Source organism: Typopeltis vanoorti, chromosome 19 (genome assembly GCF_054136105.1).
Source record: "Typopeltis vanoorti isolate ZY-2024b chromosome 19, IOZ_Tvanoo_1.0, whole genome shotgun sequence".
Taxonomy (NCBI): Eukaryota; Metazoa; Arthropoda; class Arachnida; order Uropygi; family Thelyphonidae; genus Typopeltis; species Typopeltis vanoorti.
The window spans coordinates 73,041,107-73,060,091 of NC_143567.1; the positions used below are offsets into that span (position 1 = coordinate 73,041,107).

The following is an 18,985-nucleotide window of genomic DNA, read 5'->3' on the forward strand; positions in this document are numbered from 1 at the left end:
CCTATACCCCCAATACAGACCAAGAAAGGAATTGCTCACACAGATAAAGAAAAAGCTGAAGCTCTAATTGACAGCTTGGAAACTCAGTGTAACCCCGCTTATGAAAATCTGAACATCAATCTTATCTACAAGATTCACCGCCGAGTCAAGCGGGTCTTAAGCAGCAAAAGGATAACTCAGAACCTATCACGCCCACTTCTCCAGCTGAAGTTACAAATATTAGAACCCATCTGATCAACAGCAAGGCTCCAGATCCAGATGGAATCACAAACAGAATAATCAAATTACTCCCCAGAAAAGCCATAGTGCATCTAGTCAACATAATCAATGCCATCCTCAGATTCAAGCACTTTCCCATAACTTCGAAGATGGCGGATATCACCCCAATCAAAAAGAGTGGAAAGAATTCTCAACTCCCTGAAAGCTACAGTCCTATCAGTCTTCTATCCAGCCTTGGAAAAGTTGCAGAAAAAGTCGTCTTTACAAGGCCTCAATCAGCAACGGATAAATTAGGTATTATTCCAAATGAGCAGTTCGGATTCAGAAAACCATAGCACTGTACAACAAATACGCCGACTGGTCGAATATATTACAAAAGGTTTCAACTGGAATCTCCACACAGCTGCGTGCAGTCTTAGATGCGGCAAAGGCTTTTGATAAGGTGTGTCATCAGGGTCTTCTCTGTAAATTCATCAAATTCAATATACCATTCAATTTAATAAAATAATTGGCACATACCTTAAAGATAGATACTTGCATGTAAAAATAAATGAAGCTATATCAACCTGATGCAAGATCCTAGCAGGTGTGCCTCAGGGCTCACTTTTAGCCCCTGCTATTTTCAATCTACTTAGCTGATATCCCTCAAAACCCAAGTTAAACAATCACAGCATTATATGCAGTCGATATTGCTTTATTAGCAAGATCTCTCAGCCCCAAACTAGCAATCAGAAGAAAGACACCAAATCAGTATTCATACGCTGAACAAGTGGCTGATGGACTGAAGGATACAAGCAAACCCCCAGAATAGTTCAGCCATACTCTTCTTTAAAAAGAAGGTCCAGACTAAGGAGGACATACACCTGCTAGGAGTCAAGATTCCATGGCAAATTGAAGTCAAATATCTCGGCGTAATGCTTGACAAAAAACTCCAATTCACCAGTCATATAAAACACATAAGCTCAAAGACATCCAAAGTAACCGCGCAACTCTACCCCATGATCAACAGAAGAAGCAAACTGGATACTCGGAACAAACTACTCAGATACATGATGGTAATACGTCCAGTCATCACTTACGGATCTCCTGCATGGAGCCATACCTCGGATACAAAGATTCAAAAACTGCAGAGGATACAGAATAAATGCCTGAGAATGATTCTGGATGCCTCATGCTTCATTAGAAGCGCCCAGATTCACAGAGAAGTTCACACTCCTTACATCACACCCCTCCTTCATGAGCTAGCAGAAAAGTTCTTAATCAAGACAAGTCATCATCCAGACCCACTGATCAAGCAAGCTTCAGCCTACAATGAAGCAGAATTCTACAAATACAAAAGACCCAAGTCAATTATATGCTCAGTTGAACACAGCTAATCTCACTGCCCTTCCAGTGAGAGCTTAAAGCTCGATAACTCTCCACTCAAAGAACTTCCCTCTCAAACTCATAGCTCCGTATTAGACCGTTGCTAATATTCAATTGAAAAAGTCGACATAAAGAATCCTCGTGTCATGACGAAATTCGAACTCATATTTTCCCTAACCGAATAGTACGCATCGCATCCAATTATGCTACAAGTTGAAGCAGAAAAATTGTGTCACTAGGATTTTGTAAATATAAATTTATGAATGTTCATCATTATCTGTCGTGTAAATTATTATTACACGACACACATATATAATTTATGCAAAATTAGAATTATCCAAAAATGTATTTTTTATTGTTTATTTATTTATTTATTTTTTTTTATGATCCACACCACAAAACCCGAAAAAATACCTCATCGCTGTTTTTAGGGATCCAAATACAAGTATATATCTATGCCCGTTTGCCAGGGATGAAGACTGCGTTGCGCGATCTACGCAAAATGGCTCGAAAATTAAATAAACGGAACTTGTCATCTCGGTTTAATAGTTATGAGCACATAAGATTACTTCTTTATTTAAGCTTTTGATATTTAAGATTTTAAGTATTACGTTCAATCTTTGTCAAGTATTCATTGTATTTGATATGAATGATGGACCGCATTCGGGAATTAAAACTTTGGCTCGAACAGCAGTATATTTTTGTCTTAAATGACTGGATTGCAGCTTGCTTAGAGTGGCTTTTACAGGAATATAAAGCAAGTATTATTATAAATGGACATTTTTAATCGCAGTTGCATCCATAAAGTGTATGAAACCTGTAGCGCATTAGTACCGCCTTTTGTTTAATTCAATTGGAATTAGGCAAGGGTTGGGGACTTGTACGAAACCTGAGATTGGTGGCAGCAGCTGAAGTGATAAAATAAATAAATAAAAATTACTTTAAATTCCGCGTTGTGTATGCTTATAGTTTTTTAATGGATGTCACGTACAGAGTATACTACATTTAGTTTTTATTTCAATAAGATGTGGCATTTTCTTAAATGTCCACATTTTGCTAAATGATTTAAAAAAAAAAAATGTGGCCCTTTCAATTCCCCCCACTCTATCCAACCAGCAGGCTTTTTCAAATAACATTAATGATATTTTTAAATTAAGGACGTGAATTCATATTTTTATTTTAGTTTATTCTGGAGGTTATTATTTTTAAAATTAGATTAAGTTTCTATAAGATATAACATGTAATAAGCATTGTAATAGAACTGGAAAGCTACAAGAAGGTCTAAAGTTGTTTTTTTTTATTATTGTTATTAAATACAAAAGCAGTGTTTAAATAATGACAATTGATTTGCTATTATAAAACAATGTTGAAAGATTTGTGATCTTTCCTATGTAATCAGTATGAATGTTATGTAATTGAGTCTGCAAAATACTGTAGGTGTTTTATTGTTTAATTTCCTAAGTTGTGAATTGTGTGGGGACTTCCTTCCCACATGTATTCTATTATTGATTGGTTAATCTTAACAAATCAACAAGGATTTGTTAAGAGGCACTCTCGCTTTAGTAATATGATTGCTTTTTATAATAAAATGACAATAGCAGTCGATGAGGGAAATGTATTCTGCCATTTTTTTTATTTTATTTTACAAAGGTATTTGACAGGGTATCACATGATAAGCTGATGTTTAAGTTGCAGCACAAGGGTTTAGATGTCAGGATAGTGAACTGCAGTATTGGCTATCTGATAGTTATCAGAGAGTTGTATTTGGGACAATATCAAGGAGTCAGAGGGTTATAAGTGGGGTCTTACAGGAGTCAGTACTTGGACCTGTTTAACCTTTATATCAGTGACATTGTCAGTGGATTGCAGGGGGATATTCGGTTGTTTACGGATGATGTGAAGCTGGGAAGGGTTATTAGTAATAGTGCAGATGTAGTGGCCCTGCAAGAGGATTTGAATAAACTGGACAGATGAGCAAATAAATGGGGGGGGGACATTTTAATGCAGCTAAATGTAAAGTGTTGAAGTTTGGGATACATTAATGGGAGGCTGCATACTCTGTTGGAGGAAGTAGGGGAGTCAAGGGATCTGGGATGAGTGATAGAAACCTGAAATTTAGGGAGCATATTGCGAAGGTGACCCAGAGGATTGCTGCAATACTGCGAAGGATGCTGACCTGCAGAGATAAGAGTCGTCATTCCATTGTATAAAGCCCTTATCAGATCACACTTGGACTGTTGTTCTCAAATTTGGTCTCCAGGATTTGAAGGGGATAAGTTAACTGTGGACTGCAGAGCTTGGTAGATAGAAGAAGGAAAGGTGATATGATCAGAACAGCGAGGACAAGAGGCCATCCATCGAAGTTATGAAAGGAAGCTGTGAGCAAGGGGATGAGGAGTGTTTTCTTTGTGTGGAGGGTGGTTGAACTGTGGAATGCATTGCCTGAAAGAGTGGTGAAAGTGCGAATGGCCAATGAGTTCAAGAAGTGGTATGATAGTGTGTGTTTTCTAGGATGGTCCTCCATGATGAGTCTTTTGACTCCATGGAGGCTTGAATCATAATAATAATAATTTCATGTGATCTTGTGTCCACTGCTAATTTGCCAGTTTTGCAAAAGAGAAAACCCTACGACTTTGTATGAACCTTGTTGCAAAGGTTTACCTCCCATCTTAAATGGCACTGAAATTCAGGTGTTCCACTTAGACGCAAATGTTATGATGTCCTTGTGACTATGTAATAGAAGTGCTTGTATTACCCATGTGTGACTAGCCTACTTGAAATGGAGTGAAAAAAGTAGATTCTTTGGTTTCTGGATTAACTGACATTTAACTGATGCATGATACCTATGTACTATAGATATTCCCATCCTTTTGTGGATGGGATTGTTTTTTAAGGTAAAAATAAACTGTATTTAACAGTTATTTAAAAATTCATCAGAGATGTATTCTTAAATAACTGTTACAAATACATCAGAGATGTGTGTTACTGGTACGATATGACTATCACTTAGTGAAAAATGATGCAACAACTGCATTAAGATGTTAATAAAATTTATCGACATTATAATTCTATGGTCAACAGAGATTAGCATCAATTTAAGAGATAGATTCAATTTCCATACAGAGAATGCCAATTACAGTTTTCTTAGATTATTTTTGTTATTTACTGATTTTATTGCTTGATTAAAGGATGAATATCTCATCCTTTAATAAATATTTTCTGAATTAATTATGAGGACTGTGGGGTATTCTGCTGCAGTGTGCGTGTGTGTGTGTGTATACAAGCATCTCAGGTGCACTAACTTTGGGCTTTGTAGTGTCTGCTGCTAGCATATCACTTTCAGTTTGCAAATGCTAAAGCTATTCTGCATCCAGGCTGGCTGATGTAAACTGCTTTCAATGTTTATATTTCATCATCAAATTCCTGACACATACCTTCAGGGGGTGTATACAAGATATTATGATAGTACTATGTGAAAACAGGTTAGATCACTACAAAATGCTTATTGACAGTTTTCTCTTTAAATTAATCTGTCAATCTTGAATCTGAATTTTATCTATATAAAGACATAATCTAATTACAGTATCATTATAGTATCCCAATAGTCACAATATTCATGACCAGAAGTTCTCTGTTATTGTCATTAACAGACCTCAGTAACTTGCTCACGTTTTATAACACGCTGACGGCTGAACTGGATAAGGGTAATGGGTTTACAGTGATCTTACTGGACCTTGCTAAGGTCTTTGACAGGATACCACATGGAATTCTAATCAGTAAACTGCAGCATATGTGGATGGATAGGAGGGTGGTTGATGGAGAGATATCAGAGAGTGGTTTATTCAGGAGTAGAGTCCAAAACACAGCCTGTGACCAGTGGTGTGCCTCAGGGTTCTGTTCTTGGACCACTACTGTTTAATTTGTTCATTAACGATATAGGAAAGTATCTGAGAGGAACTGTTCAGCTGATGATGCAAAGTTGGGTAGAGCAATAGTGAGTGCACAGGTTGTCAAAATTTTGCAGGATGATTTGGATAGTTTGGAGGACTGGGCTAAGGAGAATGGATGTCAATTTAATGTGGCAAAACGTAAGGTGAAAAGATTTCATTTTGGGGTGAAAAGATTAGCTGCAGCAGTATACCGCATTGGTGGAACTGTACTCTAGGAGATTGACGAGGCCAGGGACTTGGGAGTGTTGGTGGATAGGGAGTTGAAATTTAGGGAGCACATCGCAAAAGTGGCTAAATCAGCTCATTAAATCACTTGGTTGCTGAAAAATACTTTGACGAGCAGAGACAAGCAGGTTATTGTTCCTCTGTATCGAGCCTTAATAAGACTGCACCTAGACTACTGTGCCCAAATTTGGGCACCAGGGTTTCTTCTTGATGGCAAGGAGGTGGAGAGGATCCAGAGACAAGTGACCAAGATGATAGCAGGTCTATGGAATGAACCTTATGAGAACAGGTTGAAGATTTGTGGGTTGTAGAAAAGGTGATATGATTGAGACATTCAAATTACTGAAGGGTTTCTATAAGATTAATTCAGAAGATATTTTTCAGAATAGGACTGGTTGTGGGAGGACTAGGGGCCATACATGGAAGCTGGGCAAGAGTGTGGTTATCATGGGTGTTAGAGCTAGGTTTTTTACTTGGAGAGTGGTGAATGAGTGGAATAAGCTGCCGGAGTTTGTTGTGCCCAAATTTGGGCACCAGGGTTTCTTCTTGATGGCAAGGAGGTGGAGAGGATCCAGAGACAAGTGACCAAGATGATAGCAGGTCTATGGAATGAACCTTATGAGAACAGGTTGAAGATTTGTGGGTTGCAGAAAAGGTGATATGATTGAGACATTCAAATTACTGAAGGGTTTCTATAAGATTAATTCAGAAGATATTTTTCAGAATAGGACTGGTTGTGGGAGGACTAGGGGCCATACATGGAAGCTGGGCAAGAGTGTGGTTATCATGGGTGTTAGAGCTAGGTTTTTTACTTGGAGAGTGGTGAATGAGTGGAATAAGCTGCCGGAGTTTGTTGTGGGTGCCATGACTGTAAATGAGTTCAAGGCGAAGTATGATAGATACTGTGTGAATGTTGAATAGTTGTTCTTGACATGATGTTAGGGCCTCCCTTTGAGTCTAAGGACTCCTTGGAGTTGCCTGTACTACTACTAATAATATATAAAATTTGAAAAGAAAAAATAAAATCCTTAACACCGTCAGTTAATGTACTTTTCCCTGTTGTAGTGATAATGTAGGTAGTCTTCATGACCTTTGCAGTATGCATCCCTAGAATTTCACCTTTCTATTGATTACGACTTCAAGATTTCTTACATCTTTCAAATCTCTGACTATCCCAAAGTTTAAAACCTTACGCTCAATTAAAGCAACATCTGACTCATTTGCTTCAGCTACATTAATATCATTGCTGATATCTCTCACTAGCATCTGCAAACCCATCTGCAGTCTATTCACAATATTATTAACATAGAGGTAGTAGTGGCTTTGTACTGAATACATTTAGAATCCTCTTTACTGATACCGTTTCTCTATACATACCATTTTGATGTCTGTGAGATAGCCAGTTGTCAATCCAATCTGCAAGCTGATTAACCATATACTACATAGCAACTTCTGTGTTCCCTTTTCTGATACCTTTGCAAAACCCAAAACTCTCATAGTATATACATTTATTACATTATAAAATGTGACCATATTGCTGAAACATGATCATCCGTTAGCATATCCATCCTAATCTCTTTTATATGTGTGTCTACCAATTTTATTTACAAATTACAATTAAAATTTTAATTTTAAAATTAAAATGTATTTGTAAATTTAAAATATATAATTTTATTTTACAAATTTATTTTTAAATAATGAACTTCACTAACTGGTTCCAATTTTTCTATAGTCTTCAATACCTCTGAAGAAATGCTTGATAATTTCCATTTTAGCACTGTCTTTATTCAATGACACTATCTTGTCCTCTTTCCACTCCCTAGGGATTCAAATCATTTGAAAAAATTCATTAAGCAACCATGTCAGTGACTCTGTCAGTTCCTTACTATATTGTTTACAAATAGTGAAATCTCATCCATTCTCACTGCCTTTTATTTATATTCATTTCATTTAATTGTACTTAATATTAATTTTGTTCACTTATTATTTCTCAAACCCATGTGAGTGAATAATGTCTCATCTCTCCAGCCAGTAGGCTGCAGGTTTGATTCCCATTATTGCCATGGATGTTTATGAAAGTCTTCAGGTGGTAGATGATTTTTGTTGGCCAGTATGAGATCCTTACTGGAGATGAAGTGGCTTAAATAAAATGTACCATGTTTGGTCCTAGTTGCTGAACTGGATTATCAGACTTTTTGTCCACCAGCTGTGCCAAATGTATAAGAAGTTCCAATATTTCATGAGTGAGATTCACATTAAAGATTTTTAGCTATTTATCTATTATTTTTAACTATTTAATTCAAAAATATAATTAAAAAAAAATAGGGAAAAATTAAGAAACCAAGTTGAAAAGAATGCTGCACATTTATCAGGCTGAATTATATTTATTTCGTCCAAGTTTTGATATATTCAAGGAAACTAATTATTCTGCAATTTTTCATTAAGGTCCAGCAGTTGCCAGTAAACAAATTGAAAGAACTTGTCTATGAACAGTGGTTGCTGTCTGACCTGAAAGAAGTAGGACGTGGAAGTTTGCCAGAGTCTGTAAGAAGTACAGATAAAGTTATACTAAATGGAAAATTTTCTCTCCAGGTAAGCATATATAAATAATATAAAATTCTGTAAGAAATTCTTTTTTTCCTTGCGGGTGGGCTAAAGCTTTTTTAAAAAATTTTTTTTTTTATTAATTATATATTGGTATTTTTTATTTGTTTTTTATCTGGTCTGGAAACTTTAGTGACCAAACAGTACTATTGCATAACTAGTGTGAATGAAAAATAAAATAAATTTTTTTCAACTAAAAATTTAATTGTAAATATTGAACTACACTAACTGGTTAATGGTGTTATAACACTCAGTATGACAACACTAACTTGCATCACTAGTAGGCAGTGATAACAATTTGTAAACTTACTGAATGTGCTTACTGTTTAATAAGTTTGATATTTGTTAAAAGTAATTAATTATGAGTAGTGAAGTGTCAGTACCATCTGCCAGCTAGAAATTTGAAACCTAGAGTGTAATTTAAGTCAGAAAGGGAAAAGTTGAGATAAAATAGGTACATTTGTTTTTTTAGCTTAAATTAGATGGCAGTAGTTCTTTAAATAGTTAATTAAGAGGATTCTTGATGGACCAGTTTATGCAGAGCTATAAGAAGTGTGAGCAGCTTGCCTCATATCTAGGTTTAGTTTAAAAAAAAAAAAAAAAAAAAAAATTGGATGCAGAAGTGCTAATTTCTTATAGTTTGCCACTTCCATTGTGAGAAGGAAAATTTTATACAGATAAGGAAATAAAAGAATTAAAGAAATATAGGAAGTTGTGATGGATGTGTTAGAAGGGAAGATGCTATGGGGATTAATGTGTGTGTAGAAAATGTGCTATGTCTTTACCCTGTTGTCCTTCACTTTCACTCCTCCTTTCATTACTGTATTTCAATAGTTATTTTATCTTCTTCTTTCTTAGCAGCAACATAACTTACTTTAATACTTCATATATGATGCAAATGATTCTCACCATCGTGAACTCGCAAGGACCAAAGGAATAGTTTATTGTGGTAATTTGCTATGCTGAATTTCACTTAGCATATCATTAATCTTAAGGACTTTTGTCTGGGACTTTTTTGGTAGTTTGTCAGAGTGAATGGATCCAATGTAATAGTGTTTGCTGTAGTGAAATTGACTTTTTTGAAATTCCACCCATGAAAGGCTTTTCTGTAAATCCTACATTAATATTATGGGTAGGCTAAAGCTTTTCTTTAATATATTTTTTATTGTGTGTGTGTATATATATATATATATATTGGTATTTTTTTATTCTTTTTTTATCTGGTCTGGAAACTTTACTCTAGTGACCAAATGTGGAACTTTTTCTGATGAAAAAGTTCCACATTTTTCATCAGAAATTCATCTCATACCTTTAGGCACTCACAAACACCCATACTACCTCCTTATCCTCATATGACAAGGAGCATTTGTCAATTGCTTATCATAACAGCAATTCACTGTGCCCTATCTTTGCAACATTTGCAGTGTGTCATCTAAAATTCACTTTGCAACACTTGTATAGTATTCTTACCCCCAAATCTTGAATGCCATCAACCTCCTGAAGCACATTTCCACCAATATAGGTAGCCTTGTGTATCTCTTCATAGTGTAACACCTTATTAACATTAAAATTGCTTTCCCATTAATTTGTCCAGGCTGTCTATTCAAACCTTCCTGAAGGAAATTAACATGTACATCACTTGCTTATAATTTTTCCCAACTTGACATCATTAGTAAACAGATGAGGATCATCCCTAGTCAATCTACATGAAATATCATTAACAAATAAGTTAAACAGCATTGGCTCAAGAATTGGCCCTGTAGCACATTAACAGTTACCTTCCTTTTCTGAGATACTGCCTTCCCCCAATGCACAACTTGCTGGTATCATTTAGAGAGCCAATCTTCAATACATCTAAACATCTGTTACCCATCTCCTATCTTTCCCAGTTAGTATACTAACTTTTCATGTGGTAACATGTCAAATGCCTTTGTATTTGTCACCTTACCATAAAATACAAGTAGATTGCTAAAGCAAGACCAACTGTTCACAAATCCATCATACTAACCATCATAAAGATTCTGTTTCTAATAGCCTCTCTTGCAGATATAAAAATTAATCTGTAATTGGAAACTTTCCCCCTAAAACCTTGTGCATTGGCAGTATTTTCCTGTACTCTGTTCCAACCTGGTTGGCTGAGTGGTTAGCATATCCGCTCTCCAGCCAAAAGGCTGCAGGATTCAAATCCCGCTGTGTGCATGGATGTTTGTTGTCTGTGAAAATACTAGTGGTGGTAGTCGGCGGTAGATGGCATTGCTGTAGATGATCAAGGTAGTTGTGATTGGTGGAGACGGAGAGTTGTAGAGTAGGTGCCCTCCCTCGATGAGTCTTTGGACTCCCTGGAGGTGTTATGTAATAATAATAATTCCGTAGAGAAAAGGAAAATTCCTTTTATTTTTTCCCACTCTAAGGCTCATTAAACAATGAGGTCTAGGGTATAGCTGATTTCACATATTCCTGAGAAACTTGTGAAGTGTCACCTATTCTCACGTTCTTATTAATATATACCCCAATTAACAACACTTGACAGCATCAGTGTGATACATGCCAACAAAGTGTTCATTAAATAATTTCACTACCTCTTTTGCCATGAAATAAAAGACCTGTTGATTGAAAACCAGTTCTGAAATCTCATTTATGTTAAAGTGTTCTAATACCTGAATACTCTCCCCCCCCCCCACTAGCTCACCCTTGAGATTAAAAAGCAGAAAATGATGACGATGACTGCATTATTGTTTCTTTTCCAGATTAATTCTATTCGAGATATTAGTCAACCTGCTTATGGTCAGCTAGTCAAATTCCAAGGTAGAGAAAATGAAAATGTTAATGTTGCATCTGATCAGAAACCATCTGTACCTAGTGTGAGTATCATCTGCATTTAGTGACTTTCTCATTCTTTTAAATAGAGCATGTAAAATGAAAATGTTATCTGGAAAAACTGGATTATTTATAATAATATGCAAGTTATACTTTGACTTCATTACAAAACATTATTACTGTACATACATACAATAAAAATATTATGATTATGGTGTTTGACATGTTAAACAGTAATGGATCAAACTGTTCATTATTTGTTTCCTGTGGTTCCATTGAAAGTGCCAAGTAATGAGTAGTTATAGAAGAATTCTTCGAGTGATTAGAAAGGGCAACTGGCATAAAATAAAAATTAAAAAAAAAGAAATAACTGAATGTTATTGGAGACCTAGATATCAGCATCAGAAATAAAATCCATCTTTGTTTCAGTAAGGAAATACTGGAGTAGACATATTACTTAAAATTATAATAACTGAATAGCTCACGCAAAGTATTATTTCATCTCATCTCATCTTTCTTTTACCTTGCAGTTTTGAGGGTTTATTAATCATCAGACCTCAAACCATTCACAGGATAAGGTGGTCAGCCCTATGCCCCAGTGTATCTTATGTCCTGTAGTTCTCAAGGCCAGTGTGCCTGCTTTGCGGGATGAAAAACCCTAGGATAAACTGGAGTGAAAACCCTACTGTCCACACCCAAGACCAGCTAACTTGGCTATGGCTGAGGAAGATCCTTAGCTCATCATGTCACAGACAGGAATCAAACCTAGAGCACTCCTTCCCCAGGCATGTGGTTGCAAAGTGCACGGCCACTAGGCTAACCGTGCAGACTAAAATATTATTTATTAGTAGAATTTTTACCTGAGTATCACAGGCATCTTCAGTACATATAAAAAGCTAATTAAACAATAACTGACACTTCCAAAAGGCACCACCTAAGTAGCTAATGTAAGATAACTTAAAATGGTCATTAAATTTCCTAACTTATTTAAAAAAATAATAATAAATAAATAAATAAAAAATATATATATATATATATATATGTGTGTGTGTGTATATACACACACAAATTAAAAAAGTTAGTACTTTTTAAATCAGCTAATCTTTCCTATCTCCCACAAAGGGGATAGACATAGACCATCGAATCTACTAATAAATAATATTTTACGTGAGTTAATTCTGTTATTATAATTTTAAGTAAAATCCATCTTTAACATTTTTCGAACATTTAGGGAATAGGGCTATACTACTACTACTAATAATAATAATGCATTTCCCCTGTGACAGACCAGTCATTACTAACACCGCATTCAAGAAAATTTATTAATTATATTATTTTTTTTAGTGATATCTTTCAGATTAATTTCTGGTGTGAGTACATAGAGATTTGAAATAGGAAGTGATTACCTTCTTGTCATCATCATCATCATCAAATTCCTGCCATTTACCCTCAAGGGATGTACAGGATATGATAGTACTACATGAAAAAAATTACATCATTATTAATTTCCTATCTACAATTTTCCTCCAAATCAGTCTGTTACTTGTCAAGACTTCAACATTATCAAATCTTATATTTCTATCGTCTAAGGCACTTTGTACCGTATCAATCCAAATATATCTTGGTCTTCTTCTGGGTCGTTTTGCTGCCAACCTGGCAGAGAACACTTGTTTTGCTAATCTTTCCTCCCCCATTCTATTTAAGTGACCATACCACCTGAGATTAGCTCTGCTAAAACATTCCTGGATGCTGACAATGTCAAGTTCTTTCCTGATATCCTCGTTTTTAATATGATATTGCCATTGATGCCATCTGTTCACACCTATAATCTTTCTCAGGACTCTCATATCTGTGGTCTCTAGTCTTTGGTCAAGTGTTTTACTTCTGACCCAGCTCTCAGATCCATAAGTTAAAACTGGTTTGAACACTGTCTTGTATACGGCTAATTTAGTGTTCCGACTAATTTCTCTCTTATTCCATATGAATTTATTCAATTGACTTCCCACCATACCAACTTTGCTGATTCTGTTGTCTATTTCTATATTTAATTTACCATCTTCAGTAAAAATCGTGCCTAAATAGCTGAAATGTTTTACTTGTTCGATAGGTTCACCATTCACAACACAGTTGACATTATCAGTGATTCTGCCTATTTTCATTGTCGTTGTCTTTTTATTGCTGACCTTCATACAATATCTATTACAACAGCTATTCAATTTAGTCAGAGAATCTTGCAGACTTGTAGCGGATTTATTTAGAAGTATAACATCATCCGCATAAAGCAGAGAGCTGACATTAACATCTCCAATTTTGATATCATGTTTAATACCACTTTCCTTCATAATATGATCCATATAGATAATGAATAACAGAGAGGATAATGTACATCCTTGTCTCACACCAGATTTAACATTAAACCATCTTCCTGTAGTTCCTTCAATTCTAACTACTGACTTACAACTCAAATAAAGACTAAGTATTGCTTGATATAATGCCCCATTGACACCATATAACTGCAGCGTATTGAATAGCTTCTCTCTTGGCACCTTGTAATATGCCTTTTCCAAATCGACAAAACTTAAATACAGATCTTTGTTATATTCCCATACTTTCTCTACTATTTGTCGTAAAGCGAAGATCTGATCCTGACAGTCTCTATTTGGCCTGAATCCAGCTTATTCTTCACCAAGCTTTTTTTCCACAATTCTTCTCAACGGTTTCTCAAGTATACTTGCATAAGTCTTGCCAGGAACACTCAGTAGGGAAATACCTCTGTAATTCTCACATTCATTTTTATTTCCCTTTTTATATATGGGTACTATGAGAGCTCTACTCCAATCATCAGGAATTCATCCCTCTGTCCAGGCTTTCTGAACTATGCAGTGCAGCCACTGTAAGACTCTTATACCACCATACTTCAGCATTTCTGGTCGAATATCATCTACTTCTATTTCCTTTCCACATTTCAAGCCTTCAATGGCTTTTTCTACTTCAAGTATGGATATGTATTCCTGACTGCATGCCTGGTCAGTGTTTTTTACCACTGTGCTATCATCACTGCTTGTTTCATTTAGTAGTTTTTCAAAGTAATTACTCCATACTTCAAAGATATCTTTTTCTCCCGTTTTCATGTCACCTTTATCATCTCTAATTCCTTTTACAGCACTCTTTCCTCCATTCCTAAGCTTCTTCAACAACCTCCAGAATATTTTGCCACTTTCTTGATATTTATTTTCTATATTCTTGCCACAGTCCTCCTATGACTTTTGTTTAGCTAGTTTTACACAGTGTTTAGCATTCTTGCATTTGTCTCTATATTCTCTAAGAGCACTAGCTGAGTTATTTGCCAGGAACTTTTGATATGCTTTCTTCTTTTCCTTCACTGCCTCTTTAACTTCCTGTGTCCACCAGGGAGTTCTGATTTTTTTATCCTTACAGACAACCCCACCACATACTTCTCTGGAAGAATCAATCAATGTTTTCTTCAGAGTTTGCCACTGCATCTCCAAGGTTTGATTCCTGTTCTCAAACTCTTTCATTTTTTCTTCAATAATCTTTCTGTATTTTAGTCTACAGTTCACATCTGAGAGCTGCTCAACTTTTATTCACTTTAAAGCTTTCTTACATGTTATTCTTTTCAATATGAAATTCAATTTTATCCTGCTCAAGACTAAATAGTGATCACTTCCAATTTCAAATCCTCTGTACACTCTGTTGTCCTGCACCAGGGAGAAAACATTGCTATCAACAATAACATAGTCAATGAGACTTTTCTTATTCCTAGCCTCTTCTCTCCATGTGAATTTGTGCACATTTTTATGTTGGAACATGGTGTTAGTAATAACCAGTCCATGTCCTGAGCAGAAATCCAACAGATATTTGCCATTATTATTAGCTTTGCTCTTTTCTCCAAATTTTCCCAAAATATTTTTGTATGTCTCACAATCATTTCCTACTCTGCTATTTAGATCCCCAACAAGGACCAACTTTTCATTTTTCATTGTGTCAGTTGCTTTTTCTAAAGCCTCAAAAAATTCCTCCACTTCTACCTTAGTAGAACCTTCTGTGGGACCATAGGCACAAATATCTCATTGTTCAGTTCCCCATTCTCATATTTGCCCATTACTCTACTTGAGACTGACTGCCATTCAAGAAGATTAGCCTCGTATTTTGTGTTGAATACTATGGCTATTCCTTCTTTTGCTCGATTGTCATTGCCTGAATATAACATTTTGTATTTATTGCTCAGAAACATCTCACCAGTTTTGGTCTTTTTTTTTGTTTCAGTCGCCCCTATTATGTCGATCTGGTACTTATGTAATTCCTCAGCTAGCTCCATTTCTTTGCCATTCAGGCTACTTATGTTGATAGTACCGATCTTTAACTCTGGTGATGTTGAGTTGGGGTGTGTTTTCAGATTTGTTCCAGTAGCTGACTTTTCGCTGTTCACCCTGGTTCCCTGGCGAAAACAACGGGGACCTTGTTTAACCGGGCGACACCCCGGCCGGCATGAAATTTTGTCATGTTGTACCATCATTTTTTATTTTGGTTTAACCAATAAGAATACAATTTGGTCGGCTAAATCCCAAATTGTCAGCCATCCTCGTTCGTTCAGTATCAAAATAGATACCCAACAGGGTGCACCACGAGAAGGTGAGGATTGGACATTAGGTCAGAAGCCCTGGTCGGTTCTCTGCATTCCTTTAAAAGGCTATGTGGAGGTCTCCTCTCAGTTATACAGCTTTGACCCTTAAACACTCCTTCTTGTTAGCTTAAACTACCTTCTTGTTAGCATGATAAAAAAAATATTATATTATGTATGGGAGCCTGTGTAGCTCAGTGGATGTGGCGATTGCATACCACCGCGCTTGGCCGCACGAAGGAAGACTTGGTTTTGAGTCTAGTCGGCGACTAGAGGAAATTTTTCTAAGCCTTTTTTCTACCGGTTCCCGAGTTAGTCGATCTCTGGCATGGGCAAGCAGGTTTTTCCTCCCGGAAACTCGGGTTTTTCGTCCTGTAAACTCAAGAAAATCGACCGTAGAACCCACATTATTTCAGACATTAAATATATTGTGTTAGGGTTAGGGACCACGAGATGGCAGCACATTTGAGCCGTCTCTCTTCACTGCGTACCGCTTAATTAGTGATAGCCTTGGGCCATCTGTCTCTGATTGGGTACCAGTGGAGATTGAACTGCCCACTCAGTCTCCAAAAGTTAGATAGGGCTAAATGGCCTCGCCTACTCCCGCTTACGGGAATGAAAAAAAGGCGTTAGCTGATTTTTTTTTTTTTTAATATATTATGTACAACACCAAAATGCATAAGACATCTTTCAGATGAACACTACCACAGGGTCATAAAAGTATTATTAAGTTAAAAATTAGGTTATTTGTAAAGATAGAAAATAACTGATTGTCTGCGTGGTTAGCCTAGTGGCTATGCGCTTTGCAACCATATGCCTGGGGAAGGAGTGTCCTGGGTTTGATTCCAGTTACTGACGTGAGGAGTTTAAGGATCTTTCTCAGCCATAGCCAAGTTAGCCGGTCTTGGGTGTGGACAGCAGGATTTTTCATCCCGCAAGCAGGCAAACTAGCCCCGTGAACACATGGGGCCATTTTGCCTGCTTGCGGGATGGGGGATACGAGGTTTCAACGACTTTAACCATTGGTACAAACAGATGGAGCAGAAAGAATGCCTCGACAAATCACAGGATGGCCATGTATCTGAGACAGCTGTGAATTGCATTTGGGTCACCACTTAGCAGAGTTCTAGGAAATTAATAAGGTGATCTAGCCATCCCTCAATCCTCTTCATAGAGGTTGAAGATAGAACCTTAATGCTTGCACTTGCTACCTAACTTCTGCTAGTTTTCAGTCACATGGCTGAATGTGACTCTGATGAAGATGACTGTGTAAATTGCACTTTCAGTGATAAGGCTACATTCCATTTAAGCTGTAAAGAGAATTGCCATATGTCCACACCCACATGTCATAATTGAATGTGTAACAGATTCACCCAGAGTTAATGTCTTTTGTGCTGTATCATGCATACAGGTCTTTAGTCCATTCTTTTGTGGAGAACACAGTGACAGAAATCATATCTGGACATTCTGATGAAGTGGCTTTTCCCATGGCTACAGGAGGATTACAGTGACTTCTTTTTCCAGCAGGAGAGTTCCACCTAATTTCCATTGCAAGGTCCTGATGTTCCTTAATTAACATCTTCCATAGCACTGGTTGGAGAGTTCTGTTCAGAACATAACTCTCCAACTGGTTCTGGAAAATTGGCAATCAGATATCATATGTGATGTGATTTCTTCTTGTTGGAATATATCAAGAACAATGTTCACACTACTTCTTCCATGCAGGCTTGTTCTTCTACAATTTTTCTCAGCCTCTTCTCAATTATAAATGCATAAATCTTGCTTGGAACATTTAGTAGAGAAATTCTGTAATTCTCACATTTAGCTTTATTTCCTTTTTTATAGATTGGAACTATGAGAGCTCTATACTCCAATCATCTAGAATTCAATCTTCTGACCAGGTCTTTTTCTATTAATTATATATTAATTATGAGTTATGCAGTGTAGCTACTGCAAAGTTTTATACATTCGTATTTAAGCATTTCTGGTTGAACATCATCTAGTTGAATACTCCAGCTGCCCTGCCACATCTCAGACTTTTCATAGCTTTTTTCTATCACAAATTTTGATACATGCTCCTGTTTGCATTCCTCTTGAATATTTTCTTCTACTGCTCTGTCACTGCTTTTCTGTTTCACAGTCTTTCCAAGTAATTACCCCAGACATTTAGAATATCCTTAACATCAGTTTTCATTTCACCTTTATCATCTTTGATTATTTTTACGGTACTCTTTCCTCTGTTTCTATGCTTTTTCAATAGTCTCCAGAACATTTTGCTACCTTCCTGATATTATCTTCTATATACTTACCAAAATCTTCCAATCATTTTTGTTTATGTACTTTTACACATTACTTAACTCTCTCTCTCTCTCTCTTATATTTTTCTCTATATTTTTTAGGACATCTCCTGACTTATTTGGAGCTTCAGTATGTAAGGTAAGAGCTCTTACTAGTCTTTCAGAGGCTTCCTGATGTATGTAAAATGGTAATGGATTGAGAGGAAGAGAAAAGGTTTTGTAGATTCTGTTATGAGGAAAGTATTGAGATAAAAAGAAAGTATCATAATTGACTGAGTTCAATGACTGGTTTTCTTATGGTAAAACAAATCTTAGAGTGCTGGGCATTTAGATATGCTAAAAACATTTACAGTATTTGCAGACCAAAAGGCCAAAAAGAGCACATTATCTGCATAGAGAAGCAGTATATTAGGGAAGTGTGTGTGGAGGGGGGGGTCAGGTCACTTTTTATTAATGTGTTCTAGGAAAAATTGGCAAAGAAAGAATAGAGAAAGAAGGGTCCAATATGTTTATAGATAGATTTGATCATCATTGTGTCGTCTCAGTCCAGGAGTTGGACTACCGTGATATGACTTATGGTTGGCTATGGGCATAAGGATAATGTGGTCAGGATCCTATCTCTTCCACATTGTTGTAACTATTCATAGCTGTAACCCATGTGTGTTCATGGGATTTTTTTGCCTGTTCTAAGGGATGAAAACTCTAGGTTCTGGGTGAAAAACCATCTGTCCATGTGAGACTGACTAACTCACCTTTAGTCAAAAGAGACCAGATAAAGGTTCCACATGTCATGGACAGGAATCGAACTGAAGTCTTTCTGACCAAAGGTCTTCGTTTATACAGACTGAGCTATGGAGGCTCGTAGG

At 36.4% G+C, this 18,985-nt stretch overlaps 1 protein-coding gene across 1 annotated transcript in view; it reads left to right on the forward strand.

The window, feature by feature from the left end:
- Window positions 1-2,076: 2,076 nt before the first annotated feature.
- LOC150096245 (recQ-mediated genome instability protein 1-like) overlaps window positions 2,077-18,985 on the forward strand; it is a 115,965-nt gene continuing 99,056 nt past the window's right edge. The window contains exons 1-3 of the mRNA XM_090409398.1: window positions 2,077-2,341; window positions 8,205-8,351; window positions 11,111-11,224. Coding sequence (XP_090265524.1) covers window positions 2,234-2,341; window positions 8,205-8,351; window positions 11,111-11,224 — 369 coding nt within the window. The 5' untranslated portion in view covers window positions 2,077-2,233. The remainder of the gene's footprint in view (window positions 2,342-8,204; window positions 8,352-11,110; window positions 11,225-18,985) is intronic.